The sequence below is a fragment of the Salmo trutta genome, chromosome 15 (assembly GCF_901001165.1).
Source record: "Salmo trutta chromosome 15, fSalTru1.1, whole genome shotgun sequence".
Lineage (NCBI taxonomy): Eukaryota > Metazoa > Chordata > Actinopteri > Salmoniformes > Salmonidae > Salmo > Salmo trutta.
In genome coordinates, this window is record NC_042971.1 from 53,838,663 (window position 1) to 53,863,566 (window position 24,904).

At 43.1% G+C, this 24,904-nt stretch overlaps 1 protein-coding gene and 1 long non-coding RNA gene across 2 annotated transcripts; one reads left to right on the plus strand and one right to left on the minus strand.

The window, feature by feature from the left end:
- Window positions 1-17,635, plus strand: LOC115149348 (fructose-1,6-bisphosphatase 1). Its single transcript, XM_029692145.1, has 7 exons — window positions 1-269; window positions 1,915-2,077; window positions 2,166-2,258; window positions 15,612-15,752; window positions 16,172-16,309; window positions 16,487-16,606; window positions 16,844-17,635. The coding sequence occupies exons 1-7, from the start codon at window positions 100-102 to the stop codon at window positions 17,030-17,032; spliced, it is 1,014 nt and encodes a 337-aa protein (XP_029548005.1). The 5' UTR covers window positions 1-99; the 3' UTR covers window positions 17,033-17,635.
- Window positions 17,636-17,912: 277 nt separating this feature from the next.
- Window positions 17,913-22,590, minus strand: LOC115149354 (uncharacterized). The gene is made up of 2 exons (XR_003866853.1): window positions 22,550-22,590; window positions 17,913-18,194 (listed from the first exon to the last, which is right to left on the minus strand). It is a non-coding gene; the product is annotated as an uncharacterized LOC115149354 (long non-coding RNA).
- Window positions 22,591-24,904: the final 2,314 nt, after the last annotated feature.

Below are 24,904 nucleotides of genomic sequence, written 5' to 3' on the forward strand. Positions count from 1 at the left end.
TAGGGTGAGGCTTTGAGGAACTCACCTGTCCCGGTCCCCCAATCAGCAGGAATACGTCGCGGGGCAAACAAGCTCAAAGAACCAGTACAGGTCGTCACCATGTCTGAACGAGGCGCGTTCGATACTAATGTCGTTACCCTTACGAGATTCGTGCAGGCGGAGGGAAGGAAGGCGAAGGGAACGGGAGAACTGACCACCCTCCTCAACTCTATCTGCACAGCCGTTAAAGCTATCTCCACCGCTGTCAGAAAAGCTGGGATTGCCAACCTGTAAGTTTCTGTGCATGCATGTGAAAGTCTTGGTGTCCATCCAATTGGTCCCGTGTGGCTCAGTTGGTAGATCATGGCGCGTGGAACCCCAGGGTTGTTGGTTCGGTCCCCACAGGGTAAAGTAGGAACATCTATGTACGTTAAATGACAATGTAAAATGTCGACAGATTTACATGACAATATTTAAAATGCCACATGAAAACAATTTTTATTTTTCCACCAGAAATGTGTTTCAATCAAATTGACTTGTTGCGGATAAAAGACTGTGCGTGATAACGTAGTGCACATAAAATACATATTGCGATTGAATTGCCATGTAGGCTACGCAAAAACAGTGGTAAACTCCTTAATGTGCAAATATTGATATAATAACCATCCTATCTAAATACATTTGCAGTCACATGATATGTTGTGGTCCTCCCACTACAACTCGGGACAGCATGCAGTTTATTCAACTTCACAGGGTGGTGAATGTACAAGGGGATGAGCTTCATGCTCCTTTCCAATAAATACAGGGTCTTATTCTGGTGGCATGATGGTCAGTGCTTGGCTGCCGTTTGACAAATAAAATTAATATTGCTCTTATCTATAATAATCTCATAATATAGGTAGCCTACCTGCACTGTATCAGCGAGCTGTTGGTTAAAGCACATGGGCCAAGACCAGAGTGGGTACGTTTTCTATATAATGCAACAGTTTTTGTGACAACCATCAGTAGAATTTAAAATGTGATGGACATCCGTTTAACTTGTATTTTTCTTTAAGTACATGGGAATTTAAAGGTAAAGTTATTTGTATGTGCATTACGTCATCACGCACAGCATTTTAAACAGTCTGGTTTAATGGAAATAACATCTCCGCTTTTTGAATATTCGCATAAAAATCTGTCACAAATTGGATGGAAAATTAGCTAGTGATATGGTCAGTCATTGATCATTTTTCTCGCACCATGTGTCACATTTATCAACTGAGCGCAGTAAAACGATACTGATCGTCTGATCAACAAAGTGATGCTGCAGAAAATGTGAGTTGTGGATTCTTATCCCCTCTGTGCTATATGATAATCACAAAGCACTGGCAATAAGTGAATGATTATATCAATAGCAGGGACCGTCCAACCATATGCCGGGTAGGGAGACTAAATCAAATATTTACCTAGTCGGATATTATACATGAGTCTGACAGTCCAGCTAATGAGGTAATACTGTTGTCAACTTCGACTTGGGTCAATGTCCATAAGTTTCTTTCTTAGGACTCGATGTTGTTTTCATAAATGCAAGCCAGAGCTATTGTAATGCAATAGGCTACTCACAAATCATTCATTTATTTCCTCTTGAGACATGTCCATTGTCTTCATTAGGAGGAAGTATAGGCCTATTACCTATTTATCAGGAATTTCTTTATAGTCCTCCATTGTCAGGAATTTCCTTGATGACTGACAGTCAATGAAGGCCAAAAGATGGTATCACTCTCTGTGCTCTGTGAGTTGAACCAGACTACACGCCCACTGTCACAGAGCCATCATAGAAACTCTTTACCCTTGTCCCTCCCTCCTTCAGGCCTACTGTGGTGATTTTACTACTCACATGTCTGCCCCCTGCCCATCTCTCTCTCCCTTCCTTCTTTCTCTCTCCCTCCCCTCCAGCTATGGCATTGCTGGGAGCACCAATGTGACCGGTGACCAGGTGAAGAAGCTGGATGTTCTGTCCAATGACTTGGTCATCAACATGATCAAGTCCTCTTTCACCTCCTGTGTCCTGGTGTCAGAAGAGAACGAGAGGGCCCTCATTGTGGAGCCAGAGAAACAGGTAGGTGTGTGTGTGTGTGTGTGTGGTCCAGATTGAAGTTGAGGTATGTCTTGTAACATCAATGCGACAATGTCCTTTTTTTTCACAGGGAAAATATATTGTGTGCTTCGACCCACTGGATGGCTCGTCAAACATTGACTGTCTTGTATCAATTGGAACCATTTTTGCCATCTACAGAAAGGTTGGTGACTCTTTTTTTTGTTGCTGGTGTTTTATTATTCCTCTACAGAAGCCCTGTGGCCCTAGGCAAAAAAAAATTAAATACTTAAAAAAATAAAAAAATACTAAGTTGTTCAAATGAGATATTGTTGTTCGAACAAGTTACTAAGTCGTTTGAACAGGTGATCTTGTTTGAACAACTCAGCTGTATAAGGAAATAAGCAAACAGGAAACCACTCACCCAGAGGCGGTGCTCCTAGTGGCCAGAGACTTTAATGCAGGGAAATTTAAATCAGTTCTACCTAATTTCCATCAACATGTTTCATGTGCAACCAGAGGGGGAAAAAATTCTAGATCACCTGTATTCCACACACAGAGACGCGTACAAAGCTCTCCCTCCATTTGGTAAATCCAACCACAACTCTATCCTCCTGATTCCTGCTTACAAGCAAAAATTAAAGCAGGAAGCACCTGTGACTTGGTCTATAAAAAAAGTGGTCAGATGAAGCAGATGCTAAACTACAGGACTGCTTTGCTATCAGACTGGAACACGTTTCTAGATTCTTCCAATGGCATTGAGGAGTACACCACATCAGTCACTGGCTTTATCAATAAGTGCATTGAGGACGTCGTACCCACAGTGACTGTACGTACATACCCCAAACAGAAGCCATTGATTACAGGCAACATTCGCACTGCGCTAAAGGGTAGAGCCGCCGCTTTCAAGGTGCGGGACTCTAACCCAGAAGCTTATAAGAAATCCTGCTATGCCCTGTGACGAACCATCAAACAGGCAAAGCGTCAATACAGGGCTAAGATTGAATCGTACTACACTGGCTCCGACGCTCGTCTTGTGTGGCAGGGCTTGCAAACTATTACAGACTACAAAGGGAAGCACAGCCGCGAGCTGCCCAGTGACACGAGCCTACCAGACGAGCTAAATCACTTCTATGCTTGCTTCGAGGCAAGCAACACTGAGGCATGCATGAGAGCATCAGCTGTTCCGGACGACAGTGATCACGCTCTCCGTAGCCAACGTGAGTAAGTCCTTTAAACAGGTCAACATTCACAAGGCTGCAGGGCCAGATGGATTACCAAGATGTGTGCTCCGAGCATGTGCTGACCAACTGGCAGGTGTCTTCACTGACATTTTCAACATGTCCCTGATTGAGTCTGTAATACCAACATGTTTTCAAGCAGACCACCGTAGTCCCTGTGCCCAAGAACACAAAGGCAACCTGCCTAAATGACTACAGGCCCGTAGCACTCACATCCGTAGCCATGAAGTGCTTTGAAAGGCTGGTAATGGCTCACATCAACATCATTATCCCAGAAACCCTAGACACACTCCAATTTGCATACCGCCCAACCAGATCTACAGATGATGCAATCTCTATTGCACTCCACACTGCCCTTTCCCACCTGGACAGAAGGAACACCTATGTGAGAATGCTATTCATTGACTACAGCTCAGCGTTCAACACCATAGTACCCTCAAAGCTCATCACTAAGCTAAGGGTCCTGGGACTAAACACATCCCTCTGCAACTGGATCCTGGATTTCCTGACGGGCCGCTCCCAGGTGGTGAGGGTAGGTAGCAACACATCTGCCATGCTGATCCTCAACACTGGAGCCCCCCAGGGGTGTGTGCTCAGTCCTCTCCTGTTCACCCACAACTGCATGGCTAGGCACGACTCCAACACCAAGTTTTCAGATGACACAACAGTGGTAGGCCTGATCACCGACAACGACGAGACAGCCTATATGGAAGAGGTCAGAGACCTGGCCAGGTGGTGCCAGAATAACAACCTATCCCTCAACGTAACCAAGACTAAGGAGATGATTGTGGACTACAGAAAAAGGAGGACCGAGCACGCCCCATTCTCGTCGACGGGGCTATAGTGGAGCAGGTTGAGAGCTTCAAGTTCCTTGGTGTCCACATCACCAACAAATTAGAATGGTCCAAACACACCAAGACAGTCATGAAGAGGGCACGACAAAGCCTATTTCCCCTCAGGGAACTAAAAAGATTTGGAATGGGTCCTCAGATCTTCAAAAGGTTCTACAGCTGCAACATCGAGAGCATCCTGACTGGTTGCATCACTGCCTGGTACGGCAATTGCTTGGCCTCCGACCGCAAGGCACTACAGAGGGTAGTGCGTACGGCCCAGTACATCACTGGGGCTAAGCTGCCTGCCATCCAGGACCTCTACACCAAGCGGTGTCAGAAGAAGGCCCTAAAAATTGTCAAAGACCCCAGCCACCCCAGTCATAGACTGTTCTCTCTACTATCGCATGGCAAGCTGTATCGGAGTGCTAAGCCTAGGACAAAAAGGCTTCTCAACAGTTTTTACCCCCAAGCCATAAAACTCCTGAACAGGTAATCAAATGGCTACCCGGACTATTTGCATTGTGTGCCCCCCCCCCCCCAACCCCTCTTTTACGCTGCTGCTACTCTCTGTATCATATATGCATAGTCCCTTTAACTATACATTCATGTACATACTACCTCAATTGGCCCGGCCAACCCCTCTTTTACGCTACTGCTACTCTGTTCATCATATATGCATAGTCACTTTAACCATATGTACATGCTACCTCAATCAGCCCGACTAACCGGTGCCTGTATGCAGCCTCGCTACTGTTATAGCCTCGCTACTGTATATAGTCTCGCTACTGTTATTTTTCACTGTCTTTAACTTTTTTATTTCTTTACTTACCTATTGTTCACATAATACCTTTTTTTGCACTGTTGGTTAGAGCCTGTAAGTAAGCATTTCACTGTACCTGTTGTATTCGGCGCACGTGACAAATAAACTTTGATTTAATTGGTCTTTTCTCTAAGCATAACTTGTTATGCAGCTTGTCAGACCGTGTAATGGTTGCTGCTGCCATTCATTTGTATTTATTATGGATGCCCCATTAGCAGTTCTACAACTTTAAAAACATAATACATTCACAACAGATTTCACAACACATCACTGATTCCATGATTATTCATTGACTGTTCTTTGATAACCTAAAGCAGGGCTGCTTCTGAATGCCATAACTTTTTTAAGTGTGGAGTGAGGAGCAGAGCCTAATTCGAGCAGATCCCTATCCTGCTCCAATTTTGCTCTGGTACTGCTCAGCCACAAGGTCTGGGCATGTTCTGCCTAGTGTTTTTTGTTTCCTTTTTCACTTCTTACTGGGACCCTATCCACAGTAGCCTATATCTAGTTTACAGCAGTGGTGTAAAGTACTTAAGTAGAAAGTACTAAAGTAGTTTTTGGGGGTATCTGTACTTTACTTTCCTATTTATATTTTGATATATTTACTCGTTACATTTTGAATGCTTAGCAGGACAGGAAAATTGTCTAATTCTCACACTTATCAAGAGAACATCCCTGGTCATTCCTACTGCATCTGATCTGGCGGACTCACTAAAGACATGCTTCGTTTGTAAATTGTGTGTTGGAGCATGCCCCTGGCTATCCGTAAATAAATGTAAAAAAATACAAGAAAATGATGCCGTCTGGTTTGCTTAATATAAGGAATTTGAGATGTATACTTTTACTTTCGATACTTAAGTATATTTAAAATCAAATACTTAGACTTTTACTCAAGTAAGATTTTGCTGGGTGACTTTTACTTGAGTCATTTTCTATTAAGGTATCGTTACATTTACTCAAGTATGACAATTGGGTACTTTTTCCACCACTGGTTTACAGTGCCTTCGGAAGGTAAATCGGACCCCTTGACCTTTTCCACATTTTGTTACTTTACGGCCTTAAATTAAGACATTTTAGAATATTTTCCGCAATCTACACAATGACAAAGCAAAACAGGTTTTTAGAAATGTTTGCTAATTTATTAAAAATACAAAAAACTGAAGCTACATAAGTATTCAGACCCTTTACTCAGTACTTTGAAGCACCTTTGGCAGCAATTACAGCAATGTGTCTTGGGTATGACGCTGCAAGCTTGACACACCTGTATTTGGGGAGCTTCTCCCATTCTTCTCTGCAGATCCTCTTAAGCTTGTTGTCTTGGCTGTGCTTAGGGTCGTTGTCCTGTTGGAAGGTGAACCTTCGGCCCAGTCTGAGGTCCTGAGCACTCTGGAGCAAGTTTTCATCAAGGATCTCTCTGTATTTTGCTCCGTTCATCTTTGCCTCGATCCTGACTAGTCACCCAGTCCCTGCCGCTGAAAAACATCCCCACAGCATGATTCTGCCACCACCATGCTTCACCGTAGGGATGGTGCCAGGTTTCCTCCAGATGTGATGCTTGGCATTCAGTCAAAAGAGTTCAAGCTTGGTTTCATCGGACGAGAGAATCTTGTTTCTAATTGTCTGATAGTCTTTAGCTGCCTTTTGGCAACTCCAAGCGGGCTGTCATGTACCTTTTTTACTGAGGAGTGGCTTCCGTCTGGCCACTCTACCATAAAGGCCTGATTGGTGGAGTGCCTCAGATGGTTGTCCTTTTGGAAGGTTCTCCCATCTCCACAGAGGAACTCTAGAGCCCTGTCAGTGACCAGTGGGTTCTTGGTCACCTCCCTGACCAAGTCCCTTCTCCCCCGATTGCTCAGTTTGGCCGGGCGGCCAGCTCTAGGAAGGGTCTTGGTGGTTCCAAACCTCATCCATTTAAGAATGACGGACAATTCCTTTGACATCATGGCTTGGTTTTTGCTCTTACATGCACTGTCAACTGTGGGACCTTTTTATATAGACAGGTGTGTGTGTGTGTGTGTGCCTTTTCAAATCATGTCCAATCAATTGAATTTACCACAGGTGGACTCCCAAGTTGTAGAAACATCTCAAGGATGATCAATGGAAACAGGATGCACCCGAGCTTCTTTTTTTTGTCTCATAGCAAAGGGTCTGAATACTTATGTAAATAAAGGTATTTCAGTTTTTATAAAAAAATGTCGCTTTGTCATTATGGGGTAGTGTGTGTAGATTGCAGAGTTTTAATACATTTTATTATTTTACAATAAGGCTGTAATGTAATTTTAAATTTGGAAAAAGTCAAGGGCTCAAGGCACGGTATACTCTACTTTCTAACATTAGGATATGTAGTTTCTATTTTGAAGGACTTCAAATATATAAACAGATGTTTTTGGTAGGCACTACATGGGCTACTGTCAAATGTATTTGAGTTTTCCTTGGAATAGAATCACCATAATATAAATAAATAATTAAGCTAAAATATCAAATGCATTTACATTGGAGTCATTTATCAGACGCTCTTATCCAGAGTGACTTAGTGCATTCATCTCAATAAATAGTGCATTCATCTCAATGAAGTAACTATCAGCGAAGTCAGAGCTAGAAAGAGGGAAAAGAGTCAAGCGCGAGTGTTAGTTCACAAAATTATTTTTTGTGTGGGGGTTTGACATCAGAGGGGTTGAGTGTTTGTTTCTTGAGGAGGGGAGTGACTCAGAGGGGATGCAGCCAGTAGTCAGGGATGAGTTGATGAGGGACGTGCGGAATGGAAGGTCTCCAGAGATGGTCTGAAGGAGGGGTTGGTCGAGCGTGCAGGTTGTCGGGCAGCCGGACCTCACTAGTCGTAAAATGTAATCTGGCGTGAGAGGGGAGGAAAGAGGTCAAGGCGTAGGGTAGTTATGTGTGAGTGGGACCAGTTGATTCAGTAGGCTGAGTGAATAAAGAGCGGATGTCATTGTCCGCAGAGCGGGAGGGGGTGTATGATTAAGGAAGGATGGAGGAGAAGGTGGTGAAGAATTTCCTAGGGTTAGAGGCAGAAGCTTGAAATTTAGAAAGTGGCTTCAGCAGCAGATACAATCAGAGGAAGTAAAGGTAGAGAGGGAGTGAAGGATGATAGGTCTTCCGAAGTTTAGTTTTCCTCAGCTGACTGCAGCCCTGTTCTTTAAGGTTGCAATGAGTCACGGAGGGGAGGGCCGGCTGGAAGGAAAGGGGGCAGTGCAAGTTATAGGCTGTGGAAAGGGAGGATGGTAGGCTCGAAGAGGCAGAACCAGAAGGGAGGGATTTAGCAAAAGGGAGAGATGATAGGAGAGAAGATTGCGACTGCGCATGAGATTAGTAGGCGAACAGCCTCAAGTAAAGATGAGGTCATGCGTATTGCCTGCCTTGTGAGTGGAAAGGGTGAAGTCAAAAGAGGCAAGGAGGGAAAGAAATGGAAAGAAATTAATCGAAGGCAGACGTCGGCAGTATGAAGAGCGGTGAGCCAACGTCAGCTTTTCAAGGTGTGAAGCTTATTGATGAACTCTCCAAGGGAACCTGGTGGGTGATAGATGACAACAATGTTAAGCTTGAGTGGACAAGTGACAGTGACCGCATGGAATTCAAATAAGGAGAAGGACAGGTGAGGGAGTGAAGAGAATCTCCATTTAGGAGAAATCGGCAGCACTGTGCCACCACGGCAAAGAACAGATGCTCTCAGACTATGAGAGAACATAGTCAGGTGAAGAGCAGCTGGAGGAGCAGTGTTCTCTGGGGTGATCCATGTCAGAGCCAGAAGTTAAGGGACTGAAGGGCAGCATAGGCTGAGATGAACTCTGGGTTCTTGACCACAGATCAGCAGTTCCAAACGCTGCTGAAGAACAAGAATTCCACATGGGTTGTGCATACATGCTACACTAATTTAGAAGGGGTTGCAGCCAAGGGGTGGGGAGTGTCTGTAAAGCCTACAGGGAGAGGAGCGAGCAGGGATAGAAAACACACATAGTTGCCAAAGCTACAAAAGAGCAAAATGAGAAAATAACTATGTAAGATACACAAGTGATTGGGAGCCTTCCTTTCTTTCCTTCTTGGAATAACTCTGCATATGTCACCAATTGCCATTCTAAAAATAATCATATTTTTTGTTGTAGGGAATTTTGGGGGTGGCATATCTTTTACGTAATGGTGGCGCTCTAAGCATGGTTAAATTCCCATAGTAACACAGCCATTTTAAAAGCGCAGGGCTTGTGCAATGTTCCATGACTACATTTTTTTGTCTTACAGGAATAATAGACGTACATATGAGGAAAAAGCTGAAGTCGTAACCTTTTCACGGATGTAATATGATCTTGTCTGATTTCGAGTTCGTCCACTAAATCACATGACGTGACTTGGCCACTTGAAACCAGATACGTCTGTCTGGTTTGGGTCGTACTTCACTGTGCGAAAATTGCGGAAATAACAAGCATACAGGCGCGGTAAACACAAATATTGTGCCCATTGGAAACGAGTGCAAGTTAGATTGATGGATGCATTCAAGGTAATGTCATTAAATGTGGATGGATAATAAATGGATTACATTACGACGACCACCAGAGGGTGTACCCTTTCCGTGCATACAACATGTCTGTACTTTTGGTGACTTGAGTCAGTCTGATTTGCTCCTATATATGTATTTCTATATTTTCTGTAAACAGTATATTTAATTTGTGCAGTGCATTTCCCACGCTCAATACACATGTGAAACTTGTTGGTGCCTGTTTCTGTGCACAAATCATTTGACCGCTGCAGTTTGAGATGATTTATTCCCTTTTATTTATGAAAAGAAGCTGATACTGGCCTTTATTATTTAAGATGTATTTATTATAGTTTTGTTAAATTGATTTATGTTTCTATTAAAATACATTTTACAGTAGCCTATGTATTGCTTACCTAAAACATCCGTTAATACATTTTAAGTCCTTCAAAATAAACGGCATATCCTGATGTTAGAAAGTAGAATATAAACACAACATGCAACAATTTCAAAGATTTTACTAAGTTACAATTCCTATAAGGAAATCAGTCAATTGAAATAAATTCATTAGGCCCTAATCTATTGATTTTACATGACTGGGAATACAGATATGCATCTGTTGGTCACAGATCTGAAAACCAGTCAGTCTCTGGTGTGACCACCATTTGCCTCATGCAGCGCAACATATCTCCTTTGCATAGAGTTAATCAGGTTGTTGATTGTGTCATGCTGTCCCACTCTTCAATGTCTGTGCGACGCTGCTGGATATTGGCGAGAACTGGAACACACTGTTGATGCAGAGCATCCCAAGCGTGCTCAATGGGTGACAGCCATGGCTTGATTCGTATGCAGGCCATGGAAGAACTGGGTCATGTTTCAGCTTCCAGGAATTGTGTACAGATCCTTGTGACATGGGGCAGTGCATTATCGTGCTGAAACATGGTGATGGCGGCAGATGAATGGCATGAAAATGGACCTCAGGATCGCGTCACGGTATCTCTGTGCATTCAAATTGCCATTGATAAGATGCAATTGTGTTCGTTGTCTGTTGCTTATGCCTGCCCATACTATAAACCCACCATGGGGCACTCTGTTCACAACGTTGACATCAGCAAACCGCTCTCCCACACAATGCCATTCTGCGGTTGTGAGGCCGGTTGGACATACTGCCAAATTTTCTTAAACGACACTGGAGGTGGCTTATGGTAGAGAAATTAATGTTAAATTCTCTGGCAACAGCTCTGGTGGACATTCCTGCAGTCAGCATGCCAATTGCACGCTCCCTCAACTTGAGACATCTGTGGCATTGTGTTGTGTGATACAACTGCACATTTTTAGTGGCCTTTTATTGTCCCCAGCACAAGGTGCACCAATGTAATGATCATGCTGTTTAATCAGCTTCTTGATATTCCACACCTGTCAGGTGGATGGATTATCTTGGCAAAGGAGAAATGCTCACTAACAGGGATGTAAACCAAATTTGCGCACAACATTTTATAGAAATAAGCTTTTTGTGCATATGGAACATTTCTGGGATCTATTATTTCAGCTCATGGGACCAACACTTTACATGTTTTTTTTTCCCGTGTAGATAAAGGCTACTCTGGGTGGGGTAGGCTAAATAATTACAACCAAATAGTGCTAATTAATACACCCCAGCCCACCCCTCCATTAACCTTTTTCTTAAAGCTAAGGATCCGGATCACGTTCTACGCATGGGTTATTTTATGCATACATTTGTTTTTCTAATGTTATTGCTGCTCACATTCCCGCTCCCTTCATGTTTTGCTCTTTACTCACCCCATTCTGAACTGTGAGGCAGCGTATGTCTCTGCCTCGTATTTCTGAACAGCTGAAATAAAACCCTGCCTCGATTTGAACGAACATTCAGAAAGTATTCACACCCCTTGCCTTTTTCCACATGTTGTTAGTCTGAATTTAAAATGTATTACATTGAGATTTTGTGTCACGGACCTACACACAATACCCCATTATGTCAAAGTGGAATTATGATTGTAAAAATGTACAAATTAATTAAAATTGAAACACTGACATGTCTTGAGTCAAGTAGTATTAAATTATTTTGTTATGGCAAGCCTAAATAAGTTCAGGAGTAAAAATGTGCTTAGCAAGTAACATACTATGTTGCATGGACTCTGTGTGCAATAATAGTGTTAACATTATTTTTGAATGCTACCTCATCACTGTACCCCACACATACAATTACCTATAAGGTCCCTCAGTCAAAGTGAATTTCAAACACAGATTCAACAACAAAGACCAGAGAGGTTTTCCAATGCCTCCCAAACAAGGGCACCTATTGGTAGATGACGGGAAGAAAAAAAATATGGAGAAAAAGCAAACATTAAATATCCCTTTGAGTGTGGTGAAGTTATGAATTACACTTTGGATGGTGTATCAATACACCCAGTCAGAAAGTGAAACTCCAAAAATGTGGCTAAGAAATTATTTATATCCTGAATACAACACATTAGGTTTGAGGCAAACACGACACATCACTGAGTACTACTCTTCATATTTTCAAGCATGGTGGTGGCTGCATCATGTTACAGGTATGCTTGTCATCGGTAAGGATATATATATATGAAACGGAATAGAGCTAAGCACATGCAAAATCCTAGAGGAAAACCTGGTTCAGTCTGCTTTCTAACAGACACTTGGAGACAAACTCTCACCTTTCAGCAGCACAATAACCTAAAACACAAGGCCCCAAGATGACATTGAATGTTCCTGAGTGGCCTAGTTACATTAGACTTAAATTGGCTTGAAAATCTATGGCAAGACTTGAAAATGGCTGTGTAGCAATGATCAACAACCAACTTGACAGAGCATGAAGAATTTAAAAGAATGTGAAAATATTGTACAACATGTATTGCCTCAGGAGTGTGAATACTTATGTAAATGTATTTTTCTGTATTTAAATTTCAATACATTTGAGCACATTTCTAAAAACAGGTTTTCACTTTTGCCTCTTAAGGATCCACCCCTTTTTTTTCAATTTCTGCCTAAAATGACACACCCAAATCTAACTGCCTGTAGCTCAGGCCCTGAAGCAAGGATATTCATATTCTTGATACCATTTGAAAGGAAACACTTTGAAGTTTGTGGAAATGTGAAAGGAATGTAGGAAAATCTAACACATTAGATCTGGTAAAAGATAATACAAAGAAAAAAAATATTGTATTTTTTTTGTACCATCGTCTTTGAAATGCAAGAGAAAGGGCATAATGAATTATTCTTGCCCAGGCGCAATTTATACTTTGGTCACTAGATGGAAGCACTGTATGTGGAAAGTTAGTGATCCAGTGAACTCTTACATATCTATTTAAAACGTATCAAGACTAACCACATGTGCCTAATTGGTTTGTTCATAATTGTGCACTCTCCTCAAACAATAACATGGCATTTCACTGTAATAGCTACTGTAAAATGGACAGTGCAGTTAGATTAACAAGAATTTAATCTTTCTGCCCATATCAGATTTGTCTATGTCCTGGGATTTTGTTTTGTTTCTTACAACCTCATGCTAATCACATTAGCTGAACCGTCCTGCGGATGGGACACAGATCCTGAAGAAGATTTGTCGGGGGGAGGGGGTTCATTGCGTACATTTTGTCAATTTAATCAATTTTTCATTCAGGCTGTAACACAACAGTATGTGGAATAAGTCAAAGCATATGAAAACCTTCTGAGGGCACTATATCTTATGAAGGCTACAACCTTCTCTGTAACGTCTATTGCATTTGCACAAGCAGGATGCAGTCACTACACTTTGGGAACATTTTGTGTGATGTAGGCTAATCTTTATAGTTGCTGCCATATCTTAGTTCCTGATAAAATAACACAACTTGACTGCCTGTCTGTCTCCTGTGCAGCTTAGCCAATGTTTGTAATTAAGATGAAAACATAACATTCAATCACTAATTAGACTGCGTGTCTGTGTCTTGCTGCATTCCACCTCTGGGCAGCCGAACGTTCATGTATCCAGACCAGTAAAAGGAGTCTGAAAATGGGCAAGTTAATTTTACATTGCCTGATACCATATATGCTGATATTGTGGCGAGAGGAAATAGCTGCATATAACTCAACAGCTAAGAAGAACATGAAATCGATAGACTGCCTGTCTGTGTTGTGCTTATGTTTGCAATACTGACAACAACATTTGTATGAATGTTTCGATAATGTATTTTGTATAAAGCTCCACGTACATGCTCTGGCACTCACAGCCCTATTTTAGGCTATCAAAGGATTGTTCATTGACAGTTCTATCAATGGATGGAATCAGTGAATGAATGGCTGCAACAACCGTTACACGGTCTGACAATCTGTATAACAAATAAGGCCTAATTAGACAATAACAATTACTCTCGTTTGAATGACTTATCTTGTTTGAACGACTTAGTATCTTGTTTGAACAATTTTTTTTTACTAAGTCGTTCAAACAAGAATTCCAAGAGTCACATTATTTAAAAAAGAAATTGCCTTGGGCTTCAGGGCTTCCGTAGTCCTCCGTGCCCATAACATGCAGTGCCTTCGGAAAGTATTCAGACCCCTTGACTATTTCCAAATTTTGTTACGTTACAGCCTTATTCTAAAATTGATGAAATTGTTTATTTTCCCTCATCAATCTACACACAATACCCCATAATGACAAAGTAAAGACAGGTTTTTAGAAATGTTTGCAAATGTATTTTTTTTTTTTTTTGTATAATACTGAAATATTACATTTACATAAGTATTCAGACCCTTTACTCAGTACTTTGTTGAAGCATATTGGCAGTGATTACAGCTTTGAGTCTTAGGTATGATGCTACAAGCTTGGCACATCTGTATTTGGGGAGTTTCTCCCATTTCTTCTCTGCAGATCCTCTCAAGCTCTGTCAGGTTGGATGGGGAGCTTTGCTGCACAGCTATTTTCAGGTCTCTCCAGAGATGTTCGATCGGGCTCTGGCTGGGCCACTCAAGGACATTCAGAAACTTGTCCTGAAGCCACTCCTGCGTTGTCTTGGCTGTGTGCTTAGGGACGTTGTCCTATTGGAAGGTGAACCTTCGCCCCAGTCTGAGGTCCTGAGCGCTCTGGAGCAAGATTTCATCAAGGATCTCTCTGTACTTTGCTCCATTCATCTTTGCCTCGATCCTGACTAGTCTCCCAGTCCCTGCCACTGAAAAACATCCCCACAGCATGATACTGTCACCACCATGCTTCACCGTAGGGATGGTGCATGGTTTCTTCCAGATGTGACGCTTGGCATTCAGGCCAAACAGTTCAATCTTGGTTTCATCGGACGAGATAATCTTGTTTCTCATGGTCTGAGAGTCTTTAGGTGCCTTTTGGCAAACTCCAAGCGGGCTGTCATGTGTATTTTTACTGAGGAGAGGCTTCTGTATTGCCACTCCTACCATAAAGGCATGATTGGTGGAGTGCTGCAGAGATGGTTGTCCTTCTAGAGTTTATCCCATCTCCACAGAGGAACTCTAGAGCCCTGTCAGAATGACCATCGGGTTCTTGGTGACCTCCCTGACCAAGGCCCTTCTCCACCGATTGCTCAATTTGGCCGGGTGGCCAGCTCTAGGAAGAGTCTTGGTGGTTCCAAACTTCTTCCATTAAAGATTGATGGAGGTCACTGTGTTCTTGGGGACCTTCAATGCTGCAGAATGTTTTCGGTACCCTTCGCCCAATCTGTACCTCCACACAATCCTGTCTCCGAGCTTTATGGACAATTCCTTCGACCTCATGGCTTGGTTTTTGCTCTGACATGCACTGTCAACTGTGGGACCTTTATAAAGACGTGTGTACCTTTCCAAATCATGTATAAACAATTGAATTTTCCACAGATGGACTCCAAGTTTGCAAAAATGTCTAAAAACCTGTTTTCACTTTGTCATTGGGCTATTCTTTGTAGATTGCGGAGGATTTATTAATTTAATCCATTTAGAATAAGGCTGTGACGTTACAAAATGTGGAAAAAGTAAAGGGGTTTGAATACTTTCTGAAGGCATTCTATATTCTGACGTTCCGTAACAGTTCCACACATTCTTCGTTCTTAGACACTTTGTTTCAGTATGTCAGATTAGTGTGCCAGTTTCTACTGTAGTTAGTTACTGTTTCACTGTTCTTCTGTTATTTTTGGTAACACCTATCCACGTGTTTGTCTCCCAGACAACAGATGATGAGCCCAATGAGAAAGACGCACTGCAGTCTGGACGCCACATCGTTGCTGCCGGTTATGCCCTCTACGGCAGCGCCACCATGATGGTGCTCTCCACAGGTCAAGGTGTCAACTGCTTCATGCTCGACCCTGTAAGTTTTAAATCAAATCAAACCTAGGGGTGAACTGCTTCATGCTCAACCCTGTAAAATCCAAATCAAACTTTAAAAATGCAAAAGTGCATTTTAAAATAGCAACACACTACAGTAAAACTATAAAATGGAATCGATAAACAAATAAGAAACGGCAGTAAAAGAACATATAAACACGTCTAAATCCAATAGTCAATGAAGAGACACAGGAGAGGTGCCCTTCATTGATTTATATTTAATCCATGAGGTGCTCTTTGGTCATGTGATGAATTACTATAGAACAAAAAATAAGTTGATGCTGGATGGTAAACGAAGCCTTTGTCTTGATTACTTCTGGAAGTTTGTTTGCACAGTCACATGTAGTAGGGAAAGAAGTCAATGAAGTTGCTGAGTCACGTCCCTGTTCTGTATGTTTTTAGTCTATCGGGGAGTTTATCCTGACAGATAAGGACGTGAAGATCAAGAAGAGGGGGAAGATCTACAGTCTGAACGAAGGCTATGCTCAGCACTTCTACCCAGACATCACAGAATACCTGAAGAAGAAGAAATATCCAGAGGTAATTTACTAACTATACACCTGAAAGGGCTTAAACTGTAATTCTGCACCACTAACTAACTCTTTAGGTACTATGAAGTGACCAATGCAGTTAATGAAATATGCCTTGTGGTTGTCTTACTTACTTTTAAATGCACCTATTGTAAGTCGCACTGGATACATTGCTTTTTGTTTCCAGGATGGGAGTGCCCCCTATGGTGGGCGTTATGTTGGCTCCATGGTGGCTGATGTGCACAGGACTTTGGTGTACGGAGGAATCTTCTTATACCCTGCCAATGTCAAGAGCCCCAAGGGCAAGGTGAGTGAGACAGAGCTCTTCAGGTCATATAAATGTTATATCTACTTTCAAAAAAAACAAAAAAAACTATAGGTTACATACAAATAACCAGAAGTAGAGTGCTGGCTGTGCTCAAACAATCAATGATAAAAGGTAGAATGAACTAGACCATTTCTCGATATATATATATATATATATATATATATATATATATTGAAGTGACTAACCATCGTCTCTCTTCCACTCCGTCCTGTGTAGCTGAGGCTACTGTACGAGTGCAACCCCATGTCTTTCATCATCGAGCAGGCTGGAGGCATGGCCACCACGGGGGAGATGGATGTCCTGGACATCAAGCCAGAGAACATCCACCAGCGAGTTCCTGTGGTCCTGGGCTCCCCTGAAGACGTCCAGGAGTATGTCGCCATCTACAAGAAGACACGCATGTGAGGCTGCGCTGGAGTCTTCTCTGGACCCACCATGACCTGCTTCTCCACAAGGGTTGACCTTTGACCTGAGCTAGTAATCTTTGTATCATATGAATGGAGCTGTGGATATACAGTATATATCATGGAATATATATATCATGCCCAGTTGTTTAGAAGTTGAGGTGATTTGTTGATCAGATAATTGGGGCAGTGCTTTTCTCCGGCTGATCCTTTTGAACAAGCCGAGTAGTATTTTACCTCCATCTGACCAACCAGATCTGGGACCAGAGATACTTCAGGGGGAGAGAGTAGGGAGGAGTCTTTCAATGACCTGGGCCTACATCTTAATAGTTTAGTTTCTTTCCCTATTCGTTTCTCCTTCTAGAATTGTGCTGATCAAGCAAGACAGGATAGGGGAGAGAGGAGAGGAATCCAATTTAGATGATTGATGATGCAACCCTTCAGCGTCTTACTGTTTGGATCCCTGAACTGAGACCCCTCATGGACAAATATTAGGCCTACCTCAGCCTTATTATGTAGTGTATTGTAGAGTTGTTGTGCCATGTGTCATTTGCACTGGTGGACCTAAAATATGTTTTTGAATAAAACCCAATGTTAAAATCTCTCCACTTGTCAATGTTGTGTTGCTGACCCATTAGCAGGGGGACGTAGTACTCCTTCATAGGCATACAGCATATTAGTGTGTCAAACCATGAGAATCCTGTTTCTAATATTATCAACACCAGGTGGTGTAGTGGTAATTCTTTGCTCAGTTGTCAATCCAAAAACATTCTCAGACTATACTAATTTGTGGTGGTTGCAAAAGGAAACAGTAGGTTACAAAGAACCAAAAATGTAAAGTAGGCCTACTCAGGTAATAACAATTATACCACAGCTGTGTATGTTGTCAATCATGTACATTTGTTTAATTGTTTTATTTTGTACATTTACAGCAATTTGTTCAGGAAAGTTAAACAAACCAAAAATATATATTTTTAAAGAAGTGAAACTGATGACTAAAAGTGGATGTTTCTTGTCTTGACAAGGCTTAGCACGTGATTCTGTATTACCCAATATAACACACACATCACTCTACTATGCGACACGCTCCATCAGCTGATCAAAGCCAAGCCGCGTCATCCTGGGGCCTAGGTGATGGGGGTTGTGGTCATACAGCCCTGCATCTGGGAAGGTAAAAGAGGAAAACCTTTTCTAATCAAGTAAGAGGAACTATGACACGGTAGAAGAGCGGGAAGACAGCTTTCAGTAAGGCAGCATGTGCTCTCTCGTGTTCTTTTTAGTGTGATTAGTCATGTAGCTGAACAAGCAGAAACAATACCCTGTGACAAGCAATCATCACAACGCTGCTGAAAAGCCAGACCGGCAGAAAGTAGGCCTGTCTGGACAATGCCTATCGTAGTCATCGAAGCCTATTATCAGCCTATGAAAGTGTGATGACAGGGGAAAAGTATTCAAATAGGGGTCCTGTTACCAAGGTGTTGTTGATCTTGCTATACAATTTAGGTTTCTGAGTTACTTAGTACCCTACTTGACGATAAGATCTAATCCTATCTACTCTCAGGTGCTTTCATGTACAACATTACAATACATGGTTGTTCTTTGTGTTGCAAAGGTAAGGCTAGTATTTATCAAGTGCCATTCTCTGGCAAGCAAGACTAGCATAAGAAGGTCTGTAAATGGTGAGGGTGAAGGAGTGAGAGTGTTGGTACTAGGTAAGAAGAGAAAAACACCTAGAGTAGCATAGCCTTTTGCCCTTACTCATTTCCCCTAGACAAGACGTTGTCAGTCAATCGCACAACATCACGAAAACCACAAAATACCAGTTCTGTTTTGCTATTACAAATACATCCAAACAAACCGTACAGATTGAATTACAGTCTTAAGTTTCTTTCACTCTTTATTTTGTTCTTAAATGTATTCAGTTCAAATATAGTAGAGCATAATCTCTCATTCATATGAATGGAGTGTTGTCCCCATGGAGCTCCAGAATACATTGAATGGGAAACATTGTGGGTGCTTCTTGAATGGTGAGCTGTTTGAGTAACAAAGTTGACCGTGGGGGAGTGGTTGCTGCTTACTTTGTGAGTATGACAAGAGGCCGCATAAGTATCAGTGTCCTGCATAGAAAACAGGTTATTAATCAAAGGCTGTTGCTCTGGCTCTTAGCTGTAATGCCCTAGATCCATAATGTACTGGAGCCAAATTAAAAAACAAATAAAATGAAGTGTTCAATTATCCTTTCTACACATTTGTGACTTTCTCAACATTATAAATGTGTGTGTGTGTCTGTGTGTGTGTATGGACGTGTTTAACTATACTTGTGGGGACCAAAGGTTCCCACAAGAATAGTAAACAAACACAAATTTGACCAACTGGGGATATTTTGTTAGTCCCCACAGGGAAAAAGGCTATTTCTAGGGGGTTTGTTGTTAAGGTAAGAATTAGGGTTAAAGGTTAGGTTTGGGGTTAGGGTTAGATTTAGAGTTAGGGGTTAGGGAAATTAGGATTTGGAATGGGAATTAATTGTGTCCCCACAAGATTAGTTAAACAAGAGAGCGAGAATGTGTCGTAAAACAGAATGTCCTACAAATCCTCCCACAACCATGAGGCATAAGTCTCTAGATTGGAAGGCTCTTGTCCCAGCATGACCGTACAGCACCTTTACTCAACAAACACTAGCTGCAGATAAAGAATAGTACAGAGGAAACCCTTTTTCTTTACCTCATGTTTTCGAGTTCTAGTCTTCCTCAATGTCTTATCACTCTCAGTGGCTGTTGGTCTCAGCTTCACACATAAGGCTCCATTTAAAAATAGACTACCTCATGGGTATCATGTGTCTATAACAGTGTTGTAAACAAATAAACAAACCGTAAGCACAAACTGACTTCTTATGTGACAGAGAATGTAGTCTTGTTGATCTTGACCTCATTAAGTAAAGCTTCAAATAAACTGAACGCTGATGGACAAGGATGGTCTCTTAATTAACATACTGTTGATTGTGTTAGCAAAGTCGCACAAGCTCATGTAGTGAGTAAGAGAGGCTTCATGCCCATAGGGGGCACAGGGGCACGTACCCCCTCAGATTTGTCCTTTTAAATGTTTTTTTAATGGATTAGGACCTGCGCCACTTCCTGTGTGAGGTAGGGTCGTACTCTATGGATGTTGTAGAGCATGAACCTGCAGTAGCGGGTCACTGCTTTGATGTTTGCAGAGAACGACAAGGTGTTGTCCAGGGTCACGCCAAGGTTCTTTGCACTTTGGGAGGGTGACACTGTGGAGTTGTCAACCGGGATGGAGAGGGCTTTGAGGTGGCAGGCCTTTCCCGGGAGGAAGAGTAGTTCCGTCTTGTCGAGGTTGAGCTTGAGGTGGTGGGCTGACATCCAAGCTGAGATATCTGCAAGGCACACAGAAATGCATGTCGCCACCTGGGTGTCAGAAGGGGGGAAGGAGAAAAGTAGTTGAGTGTCATCCGCATTGCAATGATAGGAGAGACGTGAGGATATGACAGAGCCAAGTGACTTTGTGTTTAGAGAGAAGAGGATAGGGCCTAGAACCGAGCCCTGGGGGACACCGGTAGTGAGAGTACATGGTGCAGACACAGATCCTCTCCATGTCACCTGGTAGGAGCGGCCTGCCAGGTAGGATGCAATCCAAGAGTGTGCATAGCCTTAGACGCCCAGCCCTGAGAGGGTGGAGAGGAGGATCTGATGGTTCACTGTGTTAAAGGCAACAGATAGATCTAGGAGGATTAGAACAGAGGAGAGAGAATCAGCTTTGGCAGTGCGGAGAGCCTCTGTGACACAGAAAAGAGCAGTCTTGGTTGAGTGACCCGTCTTGAAGCCTGACTGGTTAGGGTCAAGAAGATCGTTCTGAGAGAGATAACAAGAAAGTTGATCAGAGACAGCGTGCTTAAGTGTTTTGGGAAATAAAAAGAAAGAAGGGATACACAGGTCTGTAGTTTTTGACGTCAGATGAGTCGAGTGTTGGTTTCTTGAGGAGGGGAGCAACTCGGGCCATTTTGAAGTCAGAGGGGACGGCTATCTGTCACTCAAATCACTTTGAGAAACAGAGCCTTCTAATTAGCCATCTTACCTAATGAAAGCCTGTATAGGTGTCATGCTCTGACCTAGGAGAGCTGTGTTTTATCTGTTTAGCTAGGCCAGGGTGTGATAGGTGGGTGGGCATTCTATGTTTTGTGTTCTATGTTTTGGCCGGGTATGGTTTCCAATCAGAGGCAGGTGTCTATCGTTGTCTCTGATTGGAAGCCATACGTAGGCAGCCTGTTTTTCCTTTGTTTTTTGTGGGTAGTTGTTTTCTGTTTTGTTCCTTGTAACCTGACGGAACTGTTGACGGTCGTTTTTGTTGTTTTGATTTAGTGTTTTCATTCAAGTAAAATATGAGCACTTTACACGCCGCGCCTTGGTCCCCTTTGTACGACCCTCGTTACAATAGTGTACATAACAAAACAATACCTTTACATTCAATATTATTTAGATAATCAAATAGTTTAGGCCTAATTAAAACTTAAATTAACCATTCCCAGAATATAATATTGGCTGCAAAAATAGGCCACATTTATTTAGTAGGCTACTCAAACTTTTACAAGCCGCACCAGTTTACACTTTATATGGCCTGCGTATGGTCTAATGAACGAATTCCTGATTTAAGGTAATAATTTACCGATAAGAATTATCTAAAATAAATAGGCCTATCTGCTTCCACTTTGTGCAGGTGTAACCGATGTGAAATGGCTAGTTAGTTAGCGGTGGTGCGCGCTAATAGCGTTTCAATCGGTGACGTCACTCTCTCTGAGACTTGAAGTAGGGTTTCCCCCCGCGGCTTTTGTGGCGCGATGGGTAACGTTGCTTCGTGGGGTGTCAGTTGTTGATGTGTGCAAGGGTCCCTGGTTCGAGCCCGGGTTGGGGCGAAGAGAGGGACGGAACCTACACTGTTACACAGGCTGTGTAACCATCTACAGCATGGTTGTTGTTACAAACTGGGGATTTCACTCGCACAGCATGTTTCCACGATGGTACTGTAACCTATGCCCTTATCATAACATTTATACATTATTTCGCCAAATACAATAGGTGTAAACTTTACCGTAAAATGCTTGCTCATGAGCTCTTCCCAACGATGGATAGTTAAAACATAATATAAAATACAAGTAATAACACAAGGAATAAGATACACAAGCATTAAAGTATATACAGGGAGTATCAGCACCAGATGAATGTGCAGGGATATGAGATATTTGAGGTAGATATGTACATAAAGGCAGAGTAAAGTGGCTAGGCAACAAGATAGATAATAATATGAGTAAAAATAAAGAACAGAGTTGCAACAGCACATGATGAGTGTGTAAGTGTGTGTGTGTGTGTGTATGCATGTGTCTTATGTGTGTGGGTTTTTTGTGTGAGTGTCAGTGTAGTGTACAGTATAGCTCCACTACAGCCCTGTCAATGTAGATGTGGGCATGCTCTCCCTTCTTTATCCAAAATCAGTTCCTTCGTCTTACCGATGTTGAGGGAGAGGTTGTTGTCCCACAACACTCCCAAGTCTCTGACCTCCTCCCTGTAGGCTGTCTCATCGCCATTGGTGATCAGGCCTACCAACGTCGTGTCATCAGCAAACTTTATGATGTGTTTGTGTTGAAAAGGCATTTAGCTTGTTTTTGAGTTATGCGTCGCTACGCATCTCACAGCCGGGTTTCCCTTTGTAATCGTCTGCATGTTTGATGTCTCATTGGAGGTCGTAGTGGGCTTTCTTGTTTGTGTCTGTGTCCTGTTTTCTGTAAGTGGAAGCTCTAGCCTTTAGCCCAGCACGGATATTGCCTGTAATCTATGGTTTTTGGTTGGGATACATCCGTATAGTTACTATGGGTACAACGTCATCTATTTCTCCGGTTAGGCCTACGTTAGCAATTTTCTTTTGAGCTTGGCTATCCAGGGAAAGTGTGTCGTATTCTCACGTGGCAGGGAAAATAAACTTGGCAATGTGTCGTATTTTTATGTGGGGAGAGGGAACATAAACTCTGCGCATAGACAAATAGAACGTTTTAGCACCACACAAATAATGGACTCAATGCGTGCGTGGCTGGTAGCCTTATGTCTGCCTCACCGCTCACAGAATGGAATACACAACACAATGCAACACAACAAGCCACTGGGCTTTTTAAAGTATATCTTTATTAAAAAGGTTTCTGAGCCGCAATGTAATTGTTCTGAACCACAAGTCGACCCAAGGGTTGAAAGAATGTTTTCATTCCACCCGCCAGCTGGTTCTTTTGTGGCTCACCTGTAGTGAACCGTGGGTATCTGACCTGATGCAAGACTCTACATACTGGTAAGCAAGAGAATGGCTCATCTTTACTGTGTCTTAGTCTGTAAAAGCAATTTACAGTTATTTATCTTCCCCAAAAAATAAGTATTGTGGGTTACATACGTTTCCCAAACTCAGGATGCACCCAAGTTGATCACAAGGAGTGTCACGTCCTGACCATAATAAGTTGTTATTTTCTATGGTAGAGTAGGTCAGGGTGTGACAGGGGGTGTTTGTCTGTTTTTGTATTTCTATGTTCAGTTTCTAGTTTTGTATTTCTATGTTGGTGTTGTTTGGGTTGATCTCCAATTGGAGGCAGCTGATCCTCGTTACAGAACTACCCACCATGATTGGATCAAGTGGCGTGCCTGGGCTGAAATGGACACCTGGTCACATAGTGAGTGGACGGAGAGGAGAAATTGGACCTGGGGCCCGGTAATCGAGAGATACAGGAGCCTACCTGGGAAGAACGAGAGGCAGCCCCAAAAATATTTTTGGGGGGGCACACGGGTAGTTTGGCTGGGCCAGGGGTGAGGCTTGAGTCAACTCCCCGTGTTTTTGTGGTGAGCATGTGCCTGCCTCTCGCACTCTCTCTCCAGTGCGCCTCCATAGCACTGTACGTCCTGTGCCTGCTCCTCGCGCTCTCCCTCCAGTGCACCTCCAGAATCCAGTACGTCCTGTGCCTGCTCCTCGCGCTCTCCCTCCAGTGCGCCTCCAGAATCCAGTACGTCCTGTGCCTGTTCTTCGCACTCTCCCTCCAGTGCGCATCCATAACCCAGTACGGCCGGTGCCTGCTTTGAGCACTCGGTCCTCAGTGCGTCTCCCCAGTCCGGTGAGACCGGTTCCTGCTCCACGTACAAAGCCTCCAGTGATAATCGATGGTCCGACGCCTGTAGAGATGATCCATGGCACTAAGACTCTAGTGATGATCCATGGCCCGGAGCCTGTAGGGATATTCCATGGCACGAAGCCTGAAGAGATTATCCATTGCCCGGAACCTGAAGAAATAATCCTTGGCAAAAAGCCAGGAGGGATTATAAATGGTCCGGAGCCTGTCGGGATAAAACATGGCACGAAGCCTGTAGGAATAATCCATGGCCCGGCACCTGTAGAGATAATCCATGATAAGAAGCCTCCAATGATGATTCTTGGCACGGAACCTGTAGAGATGATCCATGGCATGGAGCCAGCAGCAACGGTCACTAGTCCGGAACCTATGATGACGCCTCCCAGTCCGGAGCCTCCGGCGACGCTTTTCCATCCGGAGCCTCCAGCGACACTCCTCAGTTCAGAGCCTCCAGCGACGCTCTTCAGTCCGGAGCCTCTAGCGACACTCTTCATTCCGGAGCCTCCAGCAACGCTCCCTAGTCCAGAGCCTCCAGCGACGCTCCCCAGTCTGGAGTCTCCAGCGATGCTCCCCAGTCCGGAGCCTCCAGCGGCGGTCTACAGCCCAGAGTCTTCAACGGCGGTCTGCAGCCCAGAGCCTTCAGCGGCGGCCTACAGCCCAGAACCTCTAGCAATGATCTACAGTCCGTTTTTTTCGACGACGATC

Bases quoted from the DNA above. Each gene is read 5' to 3' on its own strand.
- LOC115149348 (XM_029692145.1), top strand. From the start codon at position 100: ATGTCTGAACGAGGCGCGTTCGATACTAATGTCGTTACCCTTACGAGA. The intron at 16,310-16,486 runs GTAATTTACTAA...TTTTGTTTCCAG, and splicing joins AGAAGAAGAAATATCCAGAG to GATGGGAGTGCCCCCTATGG. The intron at 16,607-16,843 runs GTGAGTGAGACA...CGTCCTGTGTAG, and splicing joins TCAAGAGCCCCAAGGGCAAG to CTGAGGCTACTGTACGAGTG.